Below are 27,067 nucleotides of genomic sequence, written 5' to 3'. Positions count from 1 at the left end.
CAATACACTTTCCAACATACCAGTACCAATACACTTTCTTCCTTACCAGTACCAATACACTTTCTAACATACCAGTACCAATACACTTCCTAACATACCAGTACCAATACACTTTCTTACTTACCAGTACCAATACACTTTCCTACGTACCAGTACCAATACACTTTCTAACATACCAGTATCAATACACTTTCTAACATACCAGTACCAATACACTTTCTAACATACCAGTACCAATACACTTCCTAACATACCAGTACCAATACACTTTCTTACTTACCAGTACCAATACACTTTCTAACGTACCAGTACCAGAGTACCAATACACTTTCTAACGTACCAGTACCAATACACTTTCTAACATACCAGTACCAATACACTTCCTAACATACCAGTACCAATACACTTTCTTACTTACCAGTACCAATACACTTTCTTACGTACCAGTACCAATACACAAGAAATGACGGATACATGGTTTGTTTTTAAATTAATTGTTACTGATGTCAAATTCAAAACATTGCCGGTGTTTATCTTATGAGACCACCAAATGATAGATACGTCTTCCGAATCAAAAACATATTCCAATAAAATCGTTCTTCTTCTTTAGTTTCAGGAAACCATAGACATACGATGTTTACTTTCCGATACGATATTTATTAATATCTTGATGCATTATTAGCAATTTCAAAATTATTTGATTTCATTATACACGTTATATTATTAATTCACACATTATTCTATCTTATAATGTTATTGATTTTCATGATATATCTTAAATTATGGGATACCATAATATTCATTATGGTGTAATGCAAGGGCATGGATTGTCTTGTACAATGTATATTCGGATAGTATGTTGCTTTCGCGAAAATATACTTTATATATGTAATATGTAAACATTCATACATTTAAAAATATTATTGTATTAGTTTAACGCAATTGAATGGGACGTCATAGATCGTATATGAGTTTACTCGTTTAAACTTAAATTGGAGAAAAACATTTTTCTTAGGCTTTTTACTAGTCCAGGATTCAAGTCGTAATAGTTCAAAAAGTATCAGTCTGTTGTCTGCTCTGGCTGGAATGTTGTCTCTTTTACATATTCCCTATTTCCATTCTCAATTTCATGCAATTATACATGACGTCCTACCCGGACATTTAATTGTGAATCCGGAGCAATCAGTCATTACTCTCAATGTCTTAAGTTGAGAAGAAGAAAGCGGACAAACACCTTTCAAGTTTGACGTTTAGTCCAGCCTGAATCAAACATCTATTTCCCGCACTCCAGGTGAGCGCGTTTTAACCAAATTGGCGATACCCTCATAGCATATATAAAATAATATATAGTACTCTGCTAATAGAAAATACTTTAAATAATGGTCATGAGTTTGAACTTTTACAGTGTTCTTATTTTTCTTCACATAACAATGCATAGGAGATTTAAAAAAAATGCAAATTGCTTTACGGTATATCTTGATGTTTTTTTTTATGTATTATATTGATAATTGGTTTAATTTAGCAAATATAAGAAATACTACCTAATTCGGAAATTAAAGAATATAGGTGTAACACCACCCCTTTTTTCTTACAGTTTAGTTTTAGAATATTAGACGACATGATAGAACAATTTTAAACCTGTATGCAACATTTGTCGTTGCTTTTATACTATATCTTATTGTTGAATCAACTGATTTACCATTCAATGAATTGCGATTGACACGTAGTGATTCATATTTGTTTTCGATCCAATGGAGTGTTCAGATCTCTATATTATAGATATTTAATATATTTATTTATATTATTCTATATTATTTTTTGTCTTACAAACTTCGTGTTTTTAATAGAATGATGTGCAAAGAAGTCAACGAATAAATTTGGATAAATAGAAATAGAATAATATATTTCTTTAATTTAAATAGGTTATTAACAAACAAAAATAAAAGTCTAGTATAAATGCCTTCATGCATAAGTCATCATCCACATTTCATTCTTAAATCTTTATTGCAAAAACATTATATTGACAGGTTACAATCCTATTAGTAGATACGTTGTGCAGGCATTAACATTATGAGTTCATTCTGTAATGTGCATCAAACGTAAATTATGTCATCTGCTACTTACCAATTAATCATACTGCTGAACTAAATAATATTGTATTACATGACTTTGATTCGCATTGAAATAGTTTAATCTTCACATTTTCTTCTTCTGCTGTTTAATTATATATAAATTAATTTTGTGGTTCTCGAAGCCAATATGTTATCTTAATTTTTTTTTTAAATTTCTGCAGATATATAGAAGTCAAATAGACAATAACTTAATTTTAATATGTAGAGGAACAGCAATCATAGTGCTGTTTTGAATACTCAGGTGTATCTATCATCAATTATTGACCAACGTCGTAATAAATATTTATTGGTGATACATCAAAATGATTATCTTATTTCTACCTGCCTTTGTTTGTAGGTTGGTTTTTTTTTTCTTTTTAATTTCTGTCTTGATGTCTCGATTTTTAATCTAAGATATAATTTTTATTTACATGTAAGACAACAAAAAAGATATTACATTTACAGAAAAAATAAATTTCACAGGATATGAAAAGAAACATTTCGAATTTGATTGTGACAGGAAAAATACGTTGTATGTGTAATTGAATTTATGTACACACCTTACCCAATACACACACACACACATAAGTAGAATTGAAACGAGATTTACTTTTAGTCGAGTAGCAAGTATCGACTTATAAAAGGTGAGTATCGAGTTACAAAAAGTGAGTATCGAGTTGTAAAAATGGAGTATCAAGTTCTAAAAGGTGAGTATCAAGTTGTAAAAGGTGAGTATTGAGTTGTAAAAATTGAGTATCGAGTAGCAAAAAGTGAGTATCGAGTAGCAAAAAGTGTGTAACGATTTATAAAAAGTGAGTATCGAGTTGTAAAAGATGAGTATCAAGTTATAAAGGTGAGTATCGAGTTGTAAAAGGTGAGTATCAAGTAATAAAAGGTGAGTATCGAGTTGTAAAAATTGAGTATCGAGTAACAAAAAGTGAGTATCGAGTAGCAAAAAGTATGTAACGAGTTATAAAAAGTGAGTATTGAGTTGTAAAATGTGAGAATCAAGTTATAAAAGGTGAGTTTCGAGTTGTAAAAGGTGAATATCAATTTATAAAAGGTGAGTATCGAGTTGTAAAAGTTGAGTATCAAGTTATAAAAGGTGAGTATCGAGTTGTAAAAAGTGGGTATTGAGTTATAAAAAGTGAGTATCGAGTTATAAAAAGTGAGTATCGAGTAGCAAAAAGTGTGTAACGAGTAGCAAAAAGTGTGTATCGAGTTATAAAAAGTGAGTATTGAGTAGCAAAAAGTGAGCATCGAGTTATCTTTTTATTGCTAATTCTTAAGGTTTTAAATAACTTCTTGAAATATCAATAAATTTTATACATTTCTATTTTATAAGAATGCATTGCAAAGGAATGTTATATAACATCTTCATGCCTTATATATCATGTACTGCAGTACGCCGCTAGATTAAAACTGACGTGGAAAGGTAACACACGGCCAGCGAAAGCTCTATTTCTAAGAGCCCAGGTGGTCGTGTGGTCTAGCGGAACGGCTGCAGTGCAGGCGACTTGGTGTCACGATATCACAGTAGCATGGGTTCGAATCCCTGCGAGGGAAGAACCAAAAATTTGCGAAAGCAAATTTACAGATCTAACATTGTTGGGTTGATGTTTAGACGAGTTGTATATATATATGCAATCTTTCTTGTAACATCATAATTATCGATACCGTTAAAGCTTTGGAGTTGTGCTAGTTCATATCGCACATTATTTGTTTTTAAATTTTATTTAAAGCATATATTTGAACTCTCTGGTGTAATTAGTCATATAACCTATGTCGTGTTTAACAAATTTTAAGAACTGTTCAAGCGTCTTACCTGATGTTCGGTTTGACCTTTTTTATTGTATAAACTTCAAGATTGTAACAGCTTAATCTAAGTAGACTGATAATTGATTCACTCAACATCACAATCATATATACTGATGAAGGATATCTGTTATCCGAAATATTTATAATAACTACATTTATAGTTCCTTTTTATGTTATTGGTGTTGTTATGTACACTTTTTAGGCGTTTATATAATTTATTTTATTGTGTACATGTATCGTTACTTGTAACGATCCAGCGCCCTCGTGGGAAAAATCGTTGACTATTATTCAGACGTTTTATATATATAGATGACCTTGATAACTTTGCTAGAACCCTCAGAATCAAAGAATATTTTGACAACAAGGATAAAGAGGTGGATAATGAGGAGGACACAGACACGTCTGACTCGGAGGAAGAAATCATAATTCCGCATTTTAAAAAGAAGAGTTCATGGATTCCAAAACCTAGTAAATCGGCTACACTGGAAGATGTTATCGACAAAATCAAATCGGATGTTGTTCATCTAGCTAGCAACAAGTACTCGTCATTTTACAACACCTCTCCTGACGAGAAAAAAGCCATACAATCGCTGAGAAACCGAGATGATATTGTGATAAAACCAGCAGACAAGGGCAGTGCCGTTGTGATAATGGACAAAGCTAACTACATCGCGGAAGCAGTGCGTCAGCTCTCTGATGAGAGATTTTATAAGAAGCTAGACTATGACCCTACTTCCGAGTTTAGCTCCAAAATTATCACTGCGTTACAAACCATGTACAATGACGGTCACATAAATGAGGATACAATTGGTTATTTAAAGCCAGAGAATGCCAAGCCTGGTCGATTGTATCTTCTTCACAAAATACACAAGGTTAACAACCCTGGTAGACCCATTGTATCCGCAAACGGCCATCCGACTGAGAAAATCTCGGAATTCGTCGATTTTCATTTAAGATCTCATGTAGAAAATCTTCCTTCCCACATTCAAGACACTACAGATTATCTTCGTAAAATGGAATCCATGAACCCTCTTCCTCCGGAAACCCTCCTTGTCACTTTAGATGTCACCTCATTGTATACCAACATACCTCATGATGACGGCATACAATCTTGTAGGGAAATATGGGACTCGCGCCACATTTTAGAACCACCTACTGAATGTTTAGTCCAGCTGCTTACTCTGGTCCTGAAATGTAACAATTTCACCTTTAATGGTGAGCATTACCTTCAAATTAACGGGACAGCGATGGGGACGAAAATGGCACCGTCTTACGCCAATATTTGCATGGGCAAATTAGAAAAACAAATTATTGCAACATCTTTATCCAAACCTTTGTCTTGGTTCCGTTTCATTGATGATGTTGACATGAAATGGATTGAATCTCAACAAAAACTGGATGATTTCATCAGACATGCAAACAACGCCCACCATTCAATTAAATTTACGTATGAAATTTCCGACTCTAAGATATCTTTCTTAGACACAACCACATCTATAAAGGACGGTGTCATATCAACAGACCTCTACTGTAAACCCACAGATAAACATCAATACCTTTCTCCCCAAAGCTGTCACCCAAAACACTGTACAAAAAGTATCCCGTACAGTCAAGCTCTCAGAGTCAAGCGGATTTGCTCCTCTGAGGAGGCTGTCACGAAACGGTTACAGGAACTTCGCGGATTTTTGACAAAACGAGGTTATAAGAAATTGGACATAGATAAGGGGTTTGCGCGCGCTAACAATAACAGCCGCAATGACCTCTTACAGTACAAACGTAAGAGGCGCAGCAAAATAGTCCCGTTTGTTCTTACATACAATCCAGCCTTTAATAACCTTTCACGTTTGATCCGTGCCAATTGGCAAACTATTGCCAAACACCCTAAATTATCCAAGATCTTTCCCAATCCTCCTGTCTTAGCTTTTCGGAGACCAGCAAGTCTGAAAGACTTATTTGTTAGAGCTGACGTTTCCTCAAATAAAAGCTGTTCAACTGCAGGATGGTGCAAGTCATGTGGTAACTGTGTACACTATATATTGCAATGTAACTTGCAAAACCCAGAATGTTGTATACCTCCTTCAGTGTCGATGTGGCATGCAGTATGTTGGCGAGACAGAGCAGCCATTTAACAAACGCATGAATGGTCATCGAAGTGACTACACTTGCAAACCCGACCTACCCGTAAGTCGTCATTTGAGATCACCTGGACACACACAAGCTGATCTCAAAAACCTTACCATCACGATCATAGACCACAACGAGTGTTGGTCGAAGGTCGACAGAGTCGCTCGGGAAAGATTTTGGATAAGAAAGTTACGGACAGTCTCCCCAGAGGGCATAAATGAAAAAACATAGAACGAGTCCCTCATTTTCTGTGACCACCTGTTTCAAACAACGCCGGATTTAGTACTGGCTTTACAGTTCGAAATTATTTTTAAAATTACCGTTTAAATTACAGGTTTTCATTGATTCGGGATGATGTATAAGTACGTTGCCACGTTCAATTATTTACGCTCAATATACAAAACTTATTTTTTCAATCACTATTAGACTGCTATTCGTTTGAAAGGCTTTAATATGTAGTTTCCGTTGTAATTGCCCTACCGTTGTCTAATTTATACCATCCTGGATCGGTAAGGACATTTTTGATTATTTTGATTTATTTTTTTTGTTTGAGGACTGCCCTCAATGCAGTTAATATATCTCAACTGTCACATCCTTTGGAAATCTAAAGTTGTGCCATTTCACATCGTAAATAACTATTTTTATTTTTGGCATATTTCTGTAGTCTTTGCGGTGTGTTTGGAAATTTTAAAATTGTTCCAGCGTTCGCTTAAATTGTATAAATCAAGATTTTGATAGTCTCAATTTGAATTGACACGATTCATTTGACATCGTGCTATTATTGAAGAAGGATATCTGTTATCCGAAATATCTAATATTTGTATATTTCATAGTTATTTTATGGTGATGTTGTACCCTTTTTGACTTGTTATATATTATATTTTGTAGTGTACAGAATCATATTACATGATCCATCGCCCTGTAAGATTGATCGTTGACTATTTATTCAGTCATTTTATATATATATATATATATATACTTAACTTACCTGTCCCTAGTAAGGAGCCTGTAATGTAAGTGGTCACTTGTTAGGGACGACATCAAAAGTTCAATGTAGGATAAAAAAAAAACTTAATTCACATAGTTTTTTATCACAGACCCCCCTACCACCCCCTCTCTTACTTTAATTTGGGAAAAAATGATTAACCAATAAGGATACATATGAAATCGAGGTCAATTAAACAAAACTTGCAGCAATTTTGATCCCAACCCAAACTATTTGAATTAAGTTTTTTATCCTTCATTGATTTTTTAAAGTCGTCCCTTACTGTAATACATATTTGTTTCAATGTTGCTTATTTCTTATTTAAATCTGAATTGTTTTAAACATGTAGTTTTGGAGGCCTTTGGAACTTACTTTGCGGCATAAGCCAATGCTCCATGTTTACGAATTCATATACTCAAAATTTTAATGTGAAAAATTAACATTCTATCCTTGTATCTATTTTCAGATCCTTGTAAAGAAAAGGTTAGTTATTTACATAGCGCTAGGTTTTCACTATCATTATACCCCACGTAACACGAAGTTGCGGAGGTTATAATGGTTTTACCCGTCCATCTATCTGTCAGTCAGTCAGTCCGTCAGTCCTGTTTCTAGTGATCTCAACTCTCAAACCACACAACAGAATTTCATGAAACCTTTTCAGATAATAAGGACATACTATGTAGTCGTGCATAACGAAAGGAAATTACTATTCAATTACTTTTCTAGGAGTTATACCCCTTTGAACTTAATTGTGTCATTGTACTACTGCAATAGTTTGTCATCGCAACTCCTCTGAAACCACACAACAGAATTTCAAGAAACCTTTTTAGATAACAAGGACATACTATGTAGTTGTGCATAACGGAAGGAAATTACTATTCAATTATTTTTCTAGGAGTTATGCCCCTTTCAACTTATTTGCTTGAATGTACTACTGCAACAGTTTGTCATCGCAACTCCTCTGAAACCACACAACATAATTTCATGAAACCTTTTTAGATAATAAAGACATACTATGTAGATGTGCACTTCGACGGGAAATTATGATTATTTTTTTTTTCTTATTCATTTTTTTCTCCAATGACAATGTGGGGACGTGGGGTATGTGAGCGCGCTCACTAAGGTTCTTTAATTTTCATTGAGCATTTTGTAATGATTGGAAAATTCAACCTTACATACTATTTTGATGAATATATCTTCGTTGATAGTTTAATGTAGACAAATCGTCATCTAGGAATAAGGTAGTTGGCTATGACACAACGAGATAGGTGTAAGCAATCTTAACTACCCATAGGGGTCTTACACAGTCTTACTGCATTTATAAGAATGATATGTTTTTGTAGTTTATTACTTTAACATTAGTTTTTACAAAATGGCAAACAAACAGTATTACAGATACAAAGTAATAGCAAATAAATGAAGTAAAATAACTATCCTTTGCAATGCATACATATAAAATAGAAATGTATCATTTTTATCGAAATATTTCAAGACGTTTTAAAATTGATGCAAAGTTACAGCAAATATCAATTAATAACTGAAGTATCTTTGCAATGGCTTGCAATGCATTCATATAAAATAGAAAACTATCTTTTTCTACTCGATGCTCACTTTTTATAACTCGATACTCGCTTTTTGTTACTCGATACTCACTTTTTTAACTCGATACTATCAATTTGTAACTCGATATTCAACTTTTATCACTCGATACTCGCTTTTTGTTACTCGATCCTCACTTTTTATAACTCGGTACTTGATACTCGACGAAAAGAAATCCTCAATTGGAACGGTCTGCAAGATAAACTAAATTAGAAACAATAACGATTCCATGTAATGAGTTATCATGCTGATCGTAGTTGTGGATCTGATCATTAATTAAATTTGGTCAAATCAAGACATATAAACATGCGAAAGTAATGTGTTTTTATACCTAATGTGTATATTATAGTCATTTATAATTTTAAAAGACCTCTGAAGAATGTGTACTATTTTTTATAACATTTCCCCCTGATAAAACTAATGTATTGTAAACGAGGTCAACTGACACACTTATTTTCTACATTTATTTTCAACAAGACGATTTATTCATTGTTTTCGGAACGATAACACATTTAACAAAAAAATGGCTTATAAGACGACACGAGTTGTCTTTCTTGTACAAAAATTATAATGATGACGTAAGATAAGCAACGATTGTCGGATGAATATAATAAATAGATGATCATAAAAATAGCATTTTAAGATTAATAAATTACGGAACTTGTAAGCAGTACCCAAAAAATTGTTTTTCGGACACGTCAATTTTTTTTTTCATGCATAATTATGAAATTCAATAATATTCAAAGTTATGGACACGCATAATATTACTGGAAATATTATTTAATCTCATAACATTATGGATTTTCATGAAGCATTCGAATTTAGCCAATTCCATAATATTATGGAGTTCGCTAAGTGCCCCGATTACTTGCTATTTTGCAAAGTCCACAACACCGTTGACAATTGTCGTCTCTATAATGGGTTTGTGCAGAGATCTGCATCATACTCATTACAGTTAGATATTTTGTCGACGCATGATGGTGGTGGTGTACTGACTGAAATTTATATGAAGTCCTTATTATAAATATTTGGATACATTGCATAAATAGTTATCCCTATCTTTATGTTTTGTTAGATCACTTGATCCTTTAACACCATGTATTTTTGTTTTTATCTCAAGATTTGATTTCTTGAGAAATAAAAGAACATTTGACTTAAGACAGACGATATGAAACTTGCGCACATTAAACGCATTATCTGGATTTGTAGATTTTATATTTCAGACTTGATTCCTTTCAAATGTGGACCAAATGATGAAAGTCGTCAGAATCTAATGCGACAATGGTAATAATGTCTAAAGCTATAAAACGTTGAAATTGGCTGACATTGTCCAAATTTAACTCATGAAGTAACGCTAATAACATCATGGAATAGTGAGCACTGTAATTACCATAGTACTTTAGGTTCTGAAACGGCGAATTGTTAAAAGTACATGCATGCACATAATTATATTGATCCTTTTATTTCACAATTAGGATGAACATTTATCAAATGCTAAAATCCAGTAATAATTTGAATAATTAGACATTTTCTGAAGTCATCTTATTTAACAAAATTAATGGCATCTAATGTGTTAATTACTCGATGAAAATACACAAAACTAATAAAAGTAAGATCATCATATTTTAATATTTGATATTCTGACTTTTCGAGAAATACTTGAGGAAGTACGCGGCGGCATCCCTAATTATAACAGAACAATTAGTGTACCCTAAATTAAGTAAAACTATAATTATTATAATATTACCTGCTATTTTGCAAAGTCCACAAAACAGTTGACAATTGTCTTCTTTAAAGAGCCTGTATAATGGGTTCGTGCAGAGATCTGCATCATACTCATTACAGTTAGATATTTTGTCGACGCATGATGGTGGTGGTGTACTGACTGAAATTTATATTAAGTCCTTATTATAATTCATTTGGATATATTGCTTAACTAATTATCCTTTTATCTATTTTTCGTTGTATCTTAAGATTCTATTTCTTGAAAAGTAATATAAGATTTGACTAAAGACAAACGAAAAGAAACTGACGATAAAAATCAGCACAGTATAAACTATTATCTATAGAAAACCAGTGAATAGATGGGAAAAACACCGGCACAGTCAAAATAGACAATAATAAACAAACCCGCAAAAAATCATATTCGTTGTTACTGAAAGCAAGCTCAAAGTATACACTACTTTTTTTCAATCATGCCGTCTTATACCCTTATATCAACATCTTAAGAAGAAAATATTTTTAAATTTTCAAAGTAAAATCGACACAATTTCGACACAGAAAAAGTAAAAGAAACATGCGAGTCATGATTCAAACATTGAATTAGGGAATTAATGTTTATCCTCCTTAAATACAATTCTCTATAATTGATCAATACGCTTAATTATAACCTTGTATTGATTATGAATTCTTTTCAGATAAAAAACAAGAATACATTCATAGTCATAACTTTAATACAATATTATCAAAACAGAACTGTGCCTGCCATAAAAATGGACAAGGAGTGTAATTTGTTGACCTTCAACCAATCTGGTTGCTTGCGTTTTGTTGGTTTTCTTTCCTTGTTTTGTTGTAATACGCCCAACCATTTGTACTGTCTTGATATTTCTATTGCTAATGTATACTGATAACTTACCAATACAAAAACCACAATACATCTTGCATCTTACATTTGCCCAAGCATGGTAACTACTACTGGCTGGACAAATACTTTCTTTCGGATACGGGCGACAGTTGATCAAATCTTTACAGTCTAAATTACGAAAACAGGGTTTAAAGTAATTTCACGAATAAATCTAGAAGTGGGCTGTATTTCAATCAGACAGCAACCCGACAATTAAAATAATAATAATTAAAAAAAAACGCTTCGAGCGGGGCAACATACAAGTTGCACTTTGCAAATACAGTTGTTTCCCAAACCAAGCCTCTTTTGGGGAGATATATAATATTTATAGATAATTTTTTTTTTACGTATTGGTTCCCAGATATTATCTCTATGTTTTATCTCGTAGAGACATATCTTGAGAATGGGAGTAGTATAGAACTTCAATGTAAGTTTAAACTCGTAGAAGTTCGGGGCATATCTACGTTGAAAATTTGCTGCACAGCCCTATATTTTGACCTTTAAAAATAAGTAGAGCATATGAAATTTCCATTCTAGAATATATTTTTTTTTCAAAACTTCATAGTTAAAGTGGTACAGTTTTAGCCGTGAAAGGAGTTCCTATGGAAAATTGCATTGTTTATATTTAAAGAAATGCAACCTATATTGGGTAAAAAAAAATAGAACATACAGAATTTAACCAAATCCGGTTTATCTTATAGATTTTAATGAAGTTTACTAAAATATAAAGTTTTATAAATAGTTCATGAAGATTGATGAAATCCTTGGTCTTAACTATGATGACTTAGCATAAATTCACAGTTTGCATAGTTTACTTAAAGCCCTGAACATGCTGAATGCAAAATTAATTCATAATATAAATGATATATGCATATTAGTAATTCAAATTGTTTAGAAGTGCTTATATTTACTCTCCGTAGTCATTGAAACTTATCGATCCTTCCTGAATATTATTGTTGAAGTGTTTTTTCCTGTCGATAACCCAAAAGTAGGCCGTAATACCTAACTGTGCTTTTTTTTTGACCGCGGCATAAAAATACAAACTAGAAATATCAAAATACCCCAATAAAACTTACAATAGTGTGTTCTATCCTAAATATGCACTAAATATTCCATATTGCTAGAAACAGCAGAATGATTTGAGAAAATTGAGGCCCTACAGGCAAAAAAGAGAAAGATGCCTACCCCTTGGATCATTAAACAAATAATTTAACTTGTAAATGCTATGACTTTATTATTTTAAAGGTATTTCGTAAAGAAACCAATAACTGTGCTTCGAAGTTAAGCAAACATCACATGTAAGCAGTCATTTCTATCAAACTTTTAGTGAATTCATACATCAGACTGGTATCTTCATACATTTAACTTTTGCAATATAGCTTTGATTAAACACTTCTAGTTCATATATTAGCTAAATAATGTTAAATATATGGTAAAAGATTATTCTGTTGTTACAATTTTTTTTCAACTGACCATTTGAGGCAGTAATTGTAACTTTCATTGACAAATAGGCATACAGTAAGATGTGGACTGGAGAAAGAGGCAGGATTGGATAGGTTGTATAATCTTTAAAGTTGGAATGATTAGCTAAACATTACATTCAGAGTATTCTAAACTGCTTTCAATTTGTTATAAAAAAGATTCAAATATATTCTAGACATTTTTTGTCAGAAAACATGCACATAGGGGAAGCTGGCAATAATCAAATTCTTGTTTTCAAATCTTTAAAAACAATGATACAGGGCTGGGGGTATAAAATGAACTGTAAATGAAAACTAAGAGTATAAGCAGAGATTTCTTTAATGCTTTAAATCTGATACATAAATATTGTTGTGAGAAAAAGTGTTTATAAAGAGTTTTCTATCGGAATAAATGTTTGTATAGCACTTTGAAAATACAACGGTTTCTCAAACCACGCCTCTTTTGGGGAGATATATAATATTCATAGATAATTAAATTTGTTAACGTACTGGTTCCCAGATATGATCTCTATGTTTTATCTCGTAGAGACATATCTTAGAAATGTTACTAGTAAATATACATATTCATAGCGATAAAATTGAAATCTGTCAAAATCATTAAGTCAAGGAAGGAGTAGTAAATAACTTTAATGTAAGTTTAAACTCTTAGAAGTTCGGGAATATACACGTTGAAAATATGCCGCACAGCCCTATATTTTTGACCTTTAAAAAAAAGTAGTGCATATAAACTTTCCTTTCTAGGATATAATTTTTTTTCAAAACTTCTTAGTAAAAGGGGTACAGTTTTAGCCGAGAAAGGAGTTCCTATTGGAAATTGCATTGTTGATATTTACAGATATGCAACCTACAGTATTCAATAAGAGACGGGTCTCTATACACTATGTCAATCTCAAGATTATCCCGAGTCTGTAAACATTGTTATTTAAATCATTAGATAGACATTTGTAAAAGTTGTGATTACGTACATTAAATCAAAGGTCTGCCGTTATCACCAAATTATTGAAATTATCCACAAAAAAAAACAAAAAAATAGAATATGAAATAAGACATCCTCAAGTAAGCTTAAGGTTCAGGCACATAATCTGGTAAAAAGCTACTGAACATATGTAGATCTGAACCCTCCCCCTATTCATATTTTCTCACTTTGCATGCTTACATGAAATGAAATATGTTTTTATTTTCCTTTTCGGTCCTTAACTTTTCTTTCGGTGGTAAATATTTCATGCATATTCATGTTGAGGAAAGATAAACAATTGATCCAATTGGTAGGTACTGCAAAGTTAATTGACGGAGATGAAAAAGTGACAAACAGAGCAAGTCAGAAACAGACAGAAACTTTGCATTGCAACATGTCACATGCAGACAACTAAAGAAGTTATTGCAAATATAAAAAAGAAGATTTGGCATGAATGACAATGAGACAACTCTCAACAAGAGACCAAATGACACAAAAATTAAAAACTATAGGTCACCGTACGGCCTTCAAAAATGAGCAAAGCCCATACCACATAGTCAGCTATAAAAGGCTCAGAAATGACAAATGTAAAAAAATTCAAACGAGAAAAATAACGGCCTAATTTTTGTTCCAAATATGAACGAAAAACAAATGTGTTACACATCAACAAACGACAACCACTGAATTACAGTCTCCTGACTCGGGACAAGCACATACATACATAATGTGGCGGGGATAAACATGTAAGCGGGACACCCCCTAAACCTCTGGGACAGTGGTGTAACAGTCCAACATTAGAACGAACTACAAAAATCAGTTGAAAAAGGCTTAACTCATCAGATGGATACCAACAAAAATACTACACAGAGTGGACGTGGCCGGGAACTTGTATGTCCCAACAACAAAAATACACTAAGTACTGATCTGAGAGTACTAGCAGTTATTGAAAGCTATTTCAAAACCACCAACAACTAATTGAAAAAAACCATGCATCTAAGACTAAATGATCAATCCGTATACATCAAACATACATTGGATTTACAGTAAAGACGTCATAAACAGTCAGAGAAAAACATGACCTTGTGCAATGCCAAGATACAGGTCTAGATATATTGTAGATCCATGAATGTGAATATGTATATATCAATAATATTTAGTTTGTTTTTAATTTACTGATAACAAAATCAATATTAATACCAATAAAACAATATTCAATGATCTAATTACAGTGTTGAATTGGTAACCTTTTAGAATATGATTATTTAAAGGATCTACAAGTTTACCAGGATCGTTTCTAAATTTTCGGGCACGGTAAACAACATTTCCGTAATAATGAGGATGTGCTATCCTGTTTGAAATTGTTTTTTTTTTACAGGTACAACCTTACTTCAAAACTAAATCTATCTGAGGAAGAATTTAGTTAAGGTTTTAAGTAATTTGTGGTAACGAAATTCCTGGCTTAATAATTTACCAGTAATACATAGATTACGTTCGTTAAAATAAAAAAACGGCACAACAGACACGGGAATAGCAAACGAGTTGCGAAATATAAACACCATAAGATGGTGCCAAAGGAACATCACTATCCAAAAAGGGAAAATTAATAATAAGGAACGAAAAATCGTCCCTTTTGTCGTAAATGTTATTGTTGAGTTTCCCGTGTAAAACAGAATTAACTTAATTAACTTAATTAAGGAAACCGTTTAAATTTGATTTATTTAAAGTAAGTTCCTTTGGGTAAATTTCGGAAGTATATTTAGAACATTCTTCATTATTTAACGAAAAAATATCATCAAGATAACGGAAAGTCGAGCGGACCCCAATGGCTGCGCCCATGAACAAAAATTTGTAGCAGTACATTTTGAGATATTTTAGATATTACGGAGATGTAGAGTCTTTATAAGTGGTACAGATGATTTTGTTTCAATGAATTGACATAACTATATAACTATATACAACAATATAATGTCTCGTCAATATTAGGCAATATAAGCACATATCCATGCACCGCAGATGAGCTGGGCACAACGAAGCCGTTACGAGTAATGAAGTAATTTTTTACTTTTCTATATTATTACAATAAACAAAGACAAAATATATATACAGTCCCTGGCATCACCTAGGGTTTTCTTTAAACATACAACCAGAGTGGTATTATAAACGATAAAATTCTCAACATTAAAGAAAACTACACCATACATGTACGTGCTGAGTGTACTGTAGTGCAGTACGAGTAGTCAGATAAAACTATAAAATTGTACTTTTATAATCCAACATGGCATCACAAGAACAATTTGATGATTTGAAGACCCTTATTATTTGAATAGATAAGAAAGTTACTGTCTTTTCTACACAGCTGAATAAAGTTGAACGTAACTTGACAAGTATGATAAACGAGGTGAAGGCTGATGTAAATGTGCTCAATGTTAAGTACGAAACCTCCCACAGAGAGCTGAACACTCTTCGTAATGATTTCACAGAGCTCGAAAGAGGTGTTCAAGGTATGGATGCACAGATTCAATTCATAGAGAATGATAAACTTGAAAAACAAAAAATGGAGTTACAAAAGCAAATTGATGACCTTAAAGAGCAAGCTGTTTTACTAGAAAAACATGATAGAAAGTATAACATACTGATATACGGTATAAACGACACCAAAAAAGATGAGAACGTGTATGCTATAACAAGGAAACTCTTCAGTGAAGACATGCATATTGATGAAAGAAAAGCTAATGCTATACCCATCGCAAATGCACATAGAGTCCCTACACATGGGAAAGGTCCAAAGCCTATCATTGTTCGTTTCCTGCATTTTGGGGATAAGCAACTCATCATGTCCAACGCGCACAACTTAAAAGGGAAAAAAATACGCATACTTGATGATCTGCCAATTTCAATGAAGGAGGAGAGATTTTTACTTTCGCACAATGCATACAAAATAAGAAAAAGGGACAAATTACAAACAAGAATTCGAGCAAAGGGGGCCCACGTGACATTAGAGACTCGTAAAGATAGTTCAGAAGAATGGTCTACATGGGGATAACTATTGTACTGCAGTTTTATATACTTGTATATACATGTATACTATTCTAAGATGAAAACTGGTTACTATATATATAAAATGTCATATATAATATATAATACTATTGAGTATATAAATTAACTAAGAATATAAGATATAAATTTAATAATGAATTATAGAAAATATTATATATATTACATTGAAACAAGAATTTGTATTGTTTAGATTTCTATTTACAGGCTTTAGATTGATAGTTCATGTAGTAAGTATAGAAGAAGAAAAAAAAATTGTTGCTTTTTTATTTGGCTTACATTTTATTTTAAATTTTGCTTCTTTATTTTTGCTCTATTTTGTTTGACTAGTTTTATTTGATACGTTAGCTTTTTTTCTTAGCTTTTATTGTTATATTGAATAAATGCATGCATGCTTTAGCTTACATATAGGTATTATATGTTATAATTTGATTTGTTTTGTTTTTTTGCTTCTTTTGTTCCGCATTTTGTGTTCAGTTGTTTACATATTACAGAAAATGCATGCTTTAATCTATTTCAATGCGTATGAATTTATAAGATCACCTTAAGAAGTGTGTATTTAAATAATTGGAGGATGTGCGGGGTGCTTTTTTATATATTAAGACTCTACATTTCTTAAAAATAAACATTAAGATTGAAATAAAACATGTACATTTTGTACCTTCTATACTCGAAAGGGGATAGAAATTTATACCTTAAGGTGAGCTTTAAAAATGAATATTTAGTTTTTGATCTCAATTATAGTTAATTAACAAATTGTGTATGCTTATTCAAATCCAAAGATGAAAAGTGACACCTTACATGTTGTAGTGATGTGATATAAACATATAAGACAAACTTGACCAGATCAGATAAGGAAGCATAGAAACAATGGACATTTTGTGGTTTTGAGGTGCTTCGTGTGTGATCTCTTCTCTTTTGTCTAAACAATTATTTAATGTTTAAACCTAATTTATTTATTATAAGTTTGTAAGAAATGGTGTTTAAATATTGAGATGTAGTATATATTATTATGTAGATCAGTACAAAACTTAGTCTGGCCTAATTTTGATCTAAAACAAATTGAGTTATCTCCCCTAGAACACAGATAAATCTACATTAAGATTAGAAATATCTTAGTTTCATATTATATATTTTAAATGGGTTTCTTTTTCTTTTTTGTTTGTTTATTTTATGTATATATTTTTTACAAAACATGGATTTCTGGTATTTGGCATATATATGAGTATTTTTTTCAGGAAGTGAAATATTATGAAATCAGTCCTGATGTCTCGCATGAACTACTTTTTCCTTTGTTTTTACAAATATCATACTTCACAGTTGAAGAAAAAATATTATGATGGAAGGAAAAAACATTAAAATAATGTCCTATAACTGTCAAGGACTTCACATGAAGGAAAAACGGGGAGATATTTTTGATTATCTTAATTCAAAAGACTTAAATATATATTGTCTCCAGGATACACACTTTATAGAACAAGATGAAGTTTTGATAAAAAACCAATGGAAATGCCATTGTGTTTTCAATTCATTTGCTTCAAACAAAAGAGGAGTTGCTATACTTTTTAAAAATAATTTTGACTATAAAATACACAAAGTTAAAAAAGACGGAGATGGCAATCTGGTGGGATTGGATCTTAATATTGAAGACAAGAGATTTACTCTGATAAATGTTTATGGTCCGAATATTGATACTCCCTGCTTCTATGACAAATTAACAGAAGCTATAGATTTCTTTGGAAATCAGCTCTGTATTATTTGTGGGGACTTTAATCTTGTTCAAAATTTCAACCTTGATACCCATAACTATATAAATATAAACAATCCAAGATCTAGAGAGAAAATTTTAGAAATTAAAGAATATAAGAATCTTGTTGACCCATTCAGAGAAATATACCCTGATGTTAAAAGGTTTACATGGAGAAGGAAAAACCCCTTTAAACAATCTAGATTAGATTTCTTTTTGATTTCTGAAAGCCTTATAGATGACATTTGTGATGTAAACATAGGTAATAGCTACAGGTCAGATCATTCACCAGTGATTTTAACTTTAAAAATAAATGAATTTATAAAAGGCAGAGGCCTCTGGAAATTTAATAACTCTCTCCTTCAAGATCCTGAATATGTAAAACTAATAAAACAACAAATTACTAACACAGTCGAGCAATATAAAATTCCAGTGCATAGAGGGGATGCTTTACATTGTATTGATAATTTAGAAATTGATTTTTCAATTAATGATCAATTATTGTTGGAGACCCTTCTTCTTGAGATTAGAGGTAAGACTATTTCTTATTCAACATTTATAAAAAGAGAAAGGACAAAACAGGAAATCCAACTGACTGAGGAGATACAAAATTTAGAAAATGAGGTAAGTATAGAGGACACTCTTGATGAAATAGAAGCCAAAAAATGTCAACTTAGAATTTTGAGACAGAACAAGGTTAAAGGTCAATATGTTAGGTCAAGAACCCAATGGATTGAAGAAGGAGAGAGGCCAACAAATTTCTTTTGTAATTTAGAAACACAAAACTTTGTCAATAAAACTATTAAAAAACTAGTTACTGAGGAAAATACTGTAGTAGAAAATCAAAAAGAAATCTTAAAACAATCAAAAATATTTTATGAGAAACTTTACAAAAGACAAGAATGTCTTAAAAAAGTAAACCTATCAAGGGAATTACCATCTTTGACATCTAAATTAAATGATATCGAAAAAGAATCATTAGAAGGTAAAATTTCCTTTGCTGAATTAACACAAGCTTTGAAAAGGATGAAAAATAATAAAAGTCCTGGGTCAGATACTGCAGAATTTTTCAAAGTATTTTGGATAGACATTGGAAAGTTTGTTTTGAGGTCAATAAACTATTCTTATCAGATAGGGGAAATGTCTGTCACACAGAGGCAGGGAGTTATCACATGTATTCCTAAAGAAGGCAAGTCAAAACAGTTCTTAAAAAATTGGCGTCCAATTACACTTTTGAATTCAACATACAAACTAGCTTCTAGTTGTATTGCTGAGAGGATAAAGTCAGTTCTAAACAGAATTATTGATTCTGATCAAACAGGCTTTATCCCGGGTAGATTTATTGGGGAGAACTGTAGACTTATATATGATATTTTACAATTTACAGAAGAAAATGATATCCCTGGTATATTATTACTCATTGATTTTGAGAAGGCCTTTGACTCTATATCATGGGCCTTTCTTTTTGAAACATTGAAGTATTTTAATTTTGGAGACTCTATTATGAACTGGATAAAAACATTTTATAATGATATTACATCTACCGTCACCCAGAACTGCTGTCTGTCAGACTTTTTCCGTGTTGAGAGAGGCTGTAGACAGGGTGATCCTTTATCTCCTTACCTTTTCTTGCTATGTGCTGAAATATTAGGCATTTTGGTAAGAGGTAGTGAGGAGATAAAGGGTATTACGATAGACGATTCAGAGTATATCTTGTCTCAATATGCAGACGACACATCACTGATTTTAGATGGGTCGCCTTCCTCGCTGGATGCATCTCTCCGTATATTACAGTTCTATGCTGAGATATCAGGACTGAAAATTAACTTAGACAAAACAAACGTTATATGGATAGGTAGTAAAAAACATAGTCAAGACAAAATATGTGTAAAGTGGGGACTGAAATGGGGTTTCAGTACCTTCAAATTATTGGGTATCACTTTCTGTGTTGATTTAGATAGAATGTTAAATCTAAATTATGCTCCTCGAATACAAGAAATAGAAAAAATATTACAAAAATGGTCAAAACAGTCACTTACCCCATTTGGTAAAATAACAATTATAAAGTCATTAATTATATCAAAATTTAATCATCTGTTCCTGTCTATCCCAGGACCAGATGATAATATGCTAAGTCAACTTAATAGTAAAATTTATTCATTCATTTGGGATGATAAGCCTGACAAGATCAAGCGGGACCTTCTATGTCAGGAATACTTCCGAGGGGGCCTAAAAATGATTAATTTGAGAAATTTTATACAAGGTTTAAAACTAACTTGGGTTAGAAGATTATTAAAGTCAAAATCTAAGTGAATTCAATTATTTACCTCCACCCAAAATATAAATTTTACAGAGTTGGCTTATTTTGGAATTACTAAAAAATCAAAAAACAAATTTTGGGATGAAGTTTTTCATGCCTGGAAAACTATGTCAAAACTCAGACATCCATTTTATTTTGAGGAAGTCATTTCTACATCTATATGGCATAACGAACATATCAAAATTGATAATGTCAGCGTTTACTATAAAAATTGGGCAAACCATGGGGTATGGACTGTAAATGACCTGTTAGATGAACATGGAAATATATTAACATATCAAAATTTTGAAATAATGTATAATTTTAAACCCATGTTTCTACAGTTTTATGGACTTATATTAGCACTAAAAAAGTGGCTACAAGATATTGGAATCAACACTGAAAGAGAAAAAAAACATCAGGCTATTATACCTTTTAATATTAATATTTTCTTCAAGTCCGAAAAGGGCTCAAAGGACATGTATACTATTTTAAATCAAGGAATCTTACCTACAGATTTTGTAGCAGAAAACAAATGGGAAGGTATTCTTAACAAAGTTGTAGAAAATTGGAAAAAAATACACTTGTGTGTTACCAAGGTTTCAAAAAACACTAGGTTATGCTGGTTTCAATATAGAATTATTCATTATATTTTAGGGACAAATGCTTTACGTTTTAAAATGAAGCTTGTTAGTTGTAATTTGTGTACATTTTGCAAGGAAGAGCCTGAAACTATAGAACATTTACTTTGGGGTTGTCATATTGTAGCCGACATTTGGCACAATCTAAATTCATGGATTTTCGAAATTCCACTTAATTTGAAAATTGTCATTTTTGGCCTCTATGAAAATTGTAAATTGAACTTTATTAAAAATAAAGTTATCTTACTGACGAAGTACTTTATTTACAGATGTAAGATGCAAGATATAAAACCTAATATAAAAGGTCTTCAAAACTACATAAAAGAAAACTTGATTTTAGAGAAACATATTTCTTCAAAATACTTAAGTGTGGAAGAGCACAACTTGTACTGGAATCCCTGGGCTAATGTCATTAATTAAATTTAACATGTATGTATATGAGGATTTGAAATTATCTGTATACTGTTATACCATACCATATGTATGCTCATATATATTTCTTGCACTACTATAACTATATTAATGATAATGTTATTACTATACTTAATCCATAGATTTCTAAGTGTTAGTTCATAGAATGCTTATAATGCTTTTTTCTATTTCATTTGTCTGCTTGTTGTGCCACAATATAAATATATGTTGATACTTGTAGATCCATGAAGAAAAATAATAAATTATAAAAAAAAAGGATACGGTAAGTTTTGTTGAATTTATCAATTAAATGCAGTTAAGACGGGTCTTTACTGAGTTTGGTCATAAACTGTGATTCATAACAGTACAAAAACAAGTTTGCTATTAAAATGGCGCAATTAGTGCCCATTGGAATACCTACAACCTGTCGATAAACTTTGTTGACGAAACGTACATAAATATTATCGAGAAGAAAATTAACAGCTTCAATCATCTCATCACACCTCCAGTAAGTATATCTAGCATATTTATCTTTCTCATTAGCATGATTAAAGAAGAAGGCTTTAAATGAGTTGCAGCAAATATATTTGCATTCAGATTCACCAAACAACCATTTAATTAAAAAGGAAAACTTGTGTTTGATATGATTGTGTAGAAGTGTAGTGTAAAGAGTAGAAAGGTCAAAACTGTCAACAGAATCAAAAGGACCATCAAAAGCATGTAATTTATCTAAAACATCCAACAAATTTTGTACACTCCAAAAATAATTAATTCCACTATTTTCATATGTTCTATTACAATAGTTTATGATAAGCTCTTTGATAGTGGTTAAGGAACTTGTTAAAAGCACTGAAAGATTAGTTGTAGAACACTTACTAGAGGCCGAGATGAAACGATATTTTATTGTTTTTTTTTGTGTAGTTTAGGAAGCCAATATATAGTAAGGACCTTCAAATGTTCAGAAGAAGAATAGTTGTTGGCATGACACGGATTATGTTCTTCTCATATATGTTATGATGGTATGATACTAAACCCCTAACGGGAAGGATTGTGCCTGATGTTCATATGATGAAATCATAATCTTTCAGTCAGTTTAATTGAAGTCTGGAGCTGGTATGTCAGTTAACTGCTAGTAGTCTGTTGTTATTTATGTATTATTGTCATTTTGTTTATTTTCTTTGGTTACATCTTCTGACATCAGACTCGGACTTCTCTTGAACTGAATTTTAATGTGCGTATTGTTATGCGTTTACTTTTCTACATTGGTTAAAGGTATAGGGGGGGGGGGGGGTTGAGATCTCACAAGCATGTTTAACCCCGCCGCATTTTTGCGCCTGTCCCAAGTCAGGAGCCTCTGGCCTTTGTTAGTCTTGTATTTTTTTTAATTTTAGTTTCTTGTGTACAATTTGGAAATTAGTATGGCGTTCATTATCACTGGACTAGTATATATTTGTTTAGGGGCCAGCTGAGGGACGCCTCCGGGTACGGGAATTTCTCGCTACATTGAAAACCTGTTGGTGACCCTCTGATGTTGTTTTTTATTTGGTCGGGTTGTTGTCTCTTTGACACATTCCCCATTTCCATTCTCAATTTTATTAAGCTGTGATGTGATTATGATATTTTTTTTACTATATGACTCCTCTGTGGAGCGCACGGACTTGGATGTAGATGAATTAAAAATGTCATTTTTAAGAACGGCCATGTAGTATTTATGGCATACCACCACCACATTGTTGGCTGCTTTGTCGGTCGGTACAAACACAAACCGCTTTGAAAGTTCTTGAAGTTTATTTCTTATTCTTGAAATAGGCATATTATGTACTCTTTTATTTATTTCTGAATTATTTTCAAAATGTGATATTCTATTATCTACAGCAAAGGTTATTTCACATTCATATGATGGTCCTTTTGATTCTGTTAACAGTTGTGAATTTTCAACTCATTACCCTACACTTCCACATAATCTTATCAAATAAAAGGATTCCTATTTAATAAATTGCCTGTTTGGGAAGTCTGAATGCAAATATATTGTGCTGCATTTCATTTTAAGCCTTTTTCACTAATGAAATTTAACAACCCTTTACGTTATCTTGATGATTGTTTCTTTAAATAATCAAGAATTTTCTATATAAACTGAAAAAAAATACCAAATGACACTTACTCCAAATAAATCAAATATAAACGGTATTAACTGTCCTTTCCTATATTTGTATATTTCATTTTTACACAGGCACTGTACACTAAAATTTACGACAAAAGGGACGATTTTTCGGTATTTATAGTTTAGTTTTCTTTTGTGGACGGTGTTATGCCTTTGGCACCATCTTACGGTGTTTGTATATCACAACTCGTTCGTTATGACCGTGTATGGCGTGACGTTTTAGATTTCAATAAAACGTAATCTATGTATTACTGGTAAATTATTATTTCGCGGATTTCGTTACCACACAAATTACTCAAAACCGTTACTTAATTTTAGATATAAAGATTTGGTTTGAAAATAGGCTGTTCATGTGGAAAACTTATTGTAGAAGGGAAAGCACATCCTCATTTTACGGAGATGTTGTTTACGGAGCACGGAAATTTAGAAAACGAACAGGGTTAACTTATCGATCCTTTAACTGAACATATTCTAAATTGTTATCAATTCAACACTGTATTTATATTTTTGAATATTTTTTTTTATTGGTATTAATATTGATTTTGTTATCAGGAAATAAAATTGAGACTAAATATTATTTTGATGTACATATGCATATTCATGCCTCTACAATCTGTCGATACCTGTCACTTGGCATTGTACAAGGTCATGTTTTTCTTAGACAGTCCATGACGCCTTTATATAAAATCCACTGGATGCTGGATGTGTGCTGATTACTATTTAAGTCTTAGATGCATGATTGGTTTTTATAACTTGTAATTGACTTTCATCTAGTTATCAGTAACTGTGAGTACTCTTAAACGAGTTTAACCCCGGCAAATTCTGTAAATGCTTGTCCCAAGTCAGGAGCTTGAAATCATTGGTTGTCGCTTGTTGCTGTGTAACATATTTGTTTTTCGTTCATTATTTTGTACATAAATTAGGCCGTTAGATTTTCGTGTTTGAACGGTTTAACATGTGTCTTTTCGGGGCCTTCTATAGCTGACTATGCGGTATGAGCTTTGTTCGTTGTTGAAGGCCGTACGGTAATTTATAATTTCTGTGTCATTGGGTCTCTTGTGGAGAGTTGTCTCATTGGCATTCAAAAGACATCTCCTTTTTTACATTTACCAGACTAAAATATCGTTGGTCTGTAAATACGAATACAAAGAGTGATGGGTTTACGTCAATGAGACAGCGATCAAATGACAACAATAAGACAAATATAGAGGTAAAAATACAGAAAATATGGAGAGATAGATGTTCCAATTACGACCGGACAGAGCTGTCTTTTTATACATTCGTGCAAACTATCAAACTTCCAGGAACCAGTACGCTCTAATATGCAATTGAAGGTATGTTGAATTTTTCAGTACAAGTCAGGATAAGGTATAGTTTTGACATGAAATGACTACCACTGTATTTGACCTTAAAACACAGTAGTCATTAATGCTTGAAATCGCTAAATTTAGCAAGGAAGCATTAGGGCTTTAAATTAGTGGTTTATGCCTAAAGGATGTAGTCATGACAGGTTTGAATTTTTTTGTCGGGTATTCGTACTTTTTGTCTGTTTCCCTACGATGCAGGATCAATTATTTAAGAGGATTATATATTTCTTTTCTTACAATTTGAGACCCAAATTATGCCAATGCTAAAAATATACATTAGATTTATCGAAAAGGAGTTCCATAATCTATCAAAATTTTTAACTCATTTTGTTCCTTAAATAATGTTCTTCTGATTTATAGTATCAAGTTTAAATTCAACATTTATTAATTTCACCTGACTGCATACTTAAAAGAATGTCCATTTATGTTTTAATTATATTAGGTTCTTCTGATGTATAGTATCAAGTTAAAATTCAACATTTTTTAAATTTCACCTGACTGCATACTTAAAAGAATGTCCATTTCTGTTTTAATTGTATTAGGTTCTTCAGATTTATAGTATCAAGTTTAAATGCAACATTTCTAATTTTCATCTGACTTCATACTTTAAAGAATGTCCATTATTTTTTTAATTATATTTTTACTTACCGTTATGATTGTAATCTGTAAAATGACCAGGTGTTGATGTGTCAGTTGTAAATACTAAAAAATAACAGGTAGAAATAAGCAATTAATACAACAACAGTCATATTGTCTTTAGTATAGTGAAACGTTTGGATGAAGTTCATATTATAATATAAAACGCAATGATACACAAAAATAATAACCAACAGTTTTGAAAATGAAATTCTTTTTTTTATGATCTCCAAAAACAATTTTTTGTTATAAATGTTCTAAATAAACTGCAGAAATATACAAGTTTTTGTTAAGAATTTTCTAAATAAACTGCAGAAATATACTCAATGGCACTTACTCCAAACAAATCAAATATAAACGGTAATAACTGTCCTTTCTTATTTTTAGATAGTTCAATTTTACAAAGGCACTATACACTAAAATTGAACACAAAAGGGACGATTTTTCGTTTTTTTTAGTTTAGTTTCCTTTTGTGGACGGTGTTTTGCCTTTGGCACAATCTTACGGTGTTTCTATATCACAACTCGTTCGTTATGATCTTGTATGGCGTGACGTTTTGGATTTCAATCAAACGTAATCTGTGTATTACTGGTGAATTATTATTTCGCTGATTTCGTTACCAAACAAATTACTCAAACCCGTTACTAAATTTTAGATATAAAGATTTGGTTTGAAAGTTTGGTTGTACATGTAGAAAACTTATAGCAAACGGGAAACACCATCCTCATTTTACGGAGTTGGTTTTTTTTAGCCCTGAAATGTAGAAAACGAACAGTGTAAACTTATCGATCCTTCAACTAAACTTTTTCTAAAATGTTATCAATTCAACACAGTAATTATATCTTTGAATATTGTTTTATTGGTATTAATGTTGATTTTGTTATCAGGAAATAAGATTAAGACTTAATATTATCTTAATATACATATGCATATTCATTCCTCTACAATCTGTCGATACCTGTATCTTGCCATTGTACAAATGTTGTACAAGGCCATGTTTTTCTTTGACTGTTCATGACGTCTTTATAAGAAATCTACTGGATGGTGGATGTGTG

General features: G+C 31.8%; 1 protein-coding gene across 4 annotated transcripts in view; it reads right to left on the bottom strand.

The window, feature by feature from the left end:
- Window positions 1-27,067, bottom strand: part of LOC134681842 (uncharacterized) — a 68,573-nt gene that overhangs the window by 18,551 nt on the left and 22,955 nt on the right. For 3 of the 4 annotated variants that reach the window (XM_063541480.1, XM_063541482.1, XM_063541483.1), the window contains 3 exons: window positions 26,025-26,078; window positions 11,273-11,389; window positions 10,385-10,522 (listed from right to left, as the gene is read on the bottom strand). In XM_063541480.1, the coding sequence (XP_063397550.1) occupies window positions 10,385-10,522; window positions 11,273-11,389; window positions 26,025-26,078 (309 nt within the window). The remainder of the gene's footprint in view (window positions 1-10,384; window positions 10,523-11,272; window positions 11,390-26,024; window positions 26,079-27,067) is intronic. The other variant, XM_063541481.1, reaches the window with a different exon arrangement.

The sequence above is a fragment of the Mytilus trossulus genome, chromosome 8 (genome assembly GCF_036588685.1).
Source record: "Mytilus trossulus isolate FHL-02 chromosome 8, PNRI_Mtr1.1.1.hap1, whole genome shotgun sequence".
Lineage (NCBI taxonomy): Eukaryota > Metazoa > Mollusca > Bivalvia > Mytilida > Mytilidae > Mytilus > Mytilus trossulus.
The sequence above is the reverse complement of the archived record's forward strand: the minus strand, read 5'-3'. Positions and strand labels throughout refer to the sequence as shown.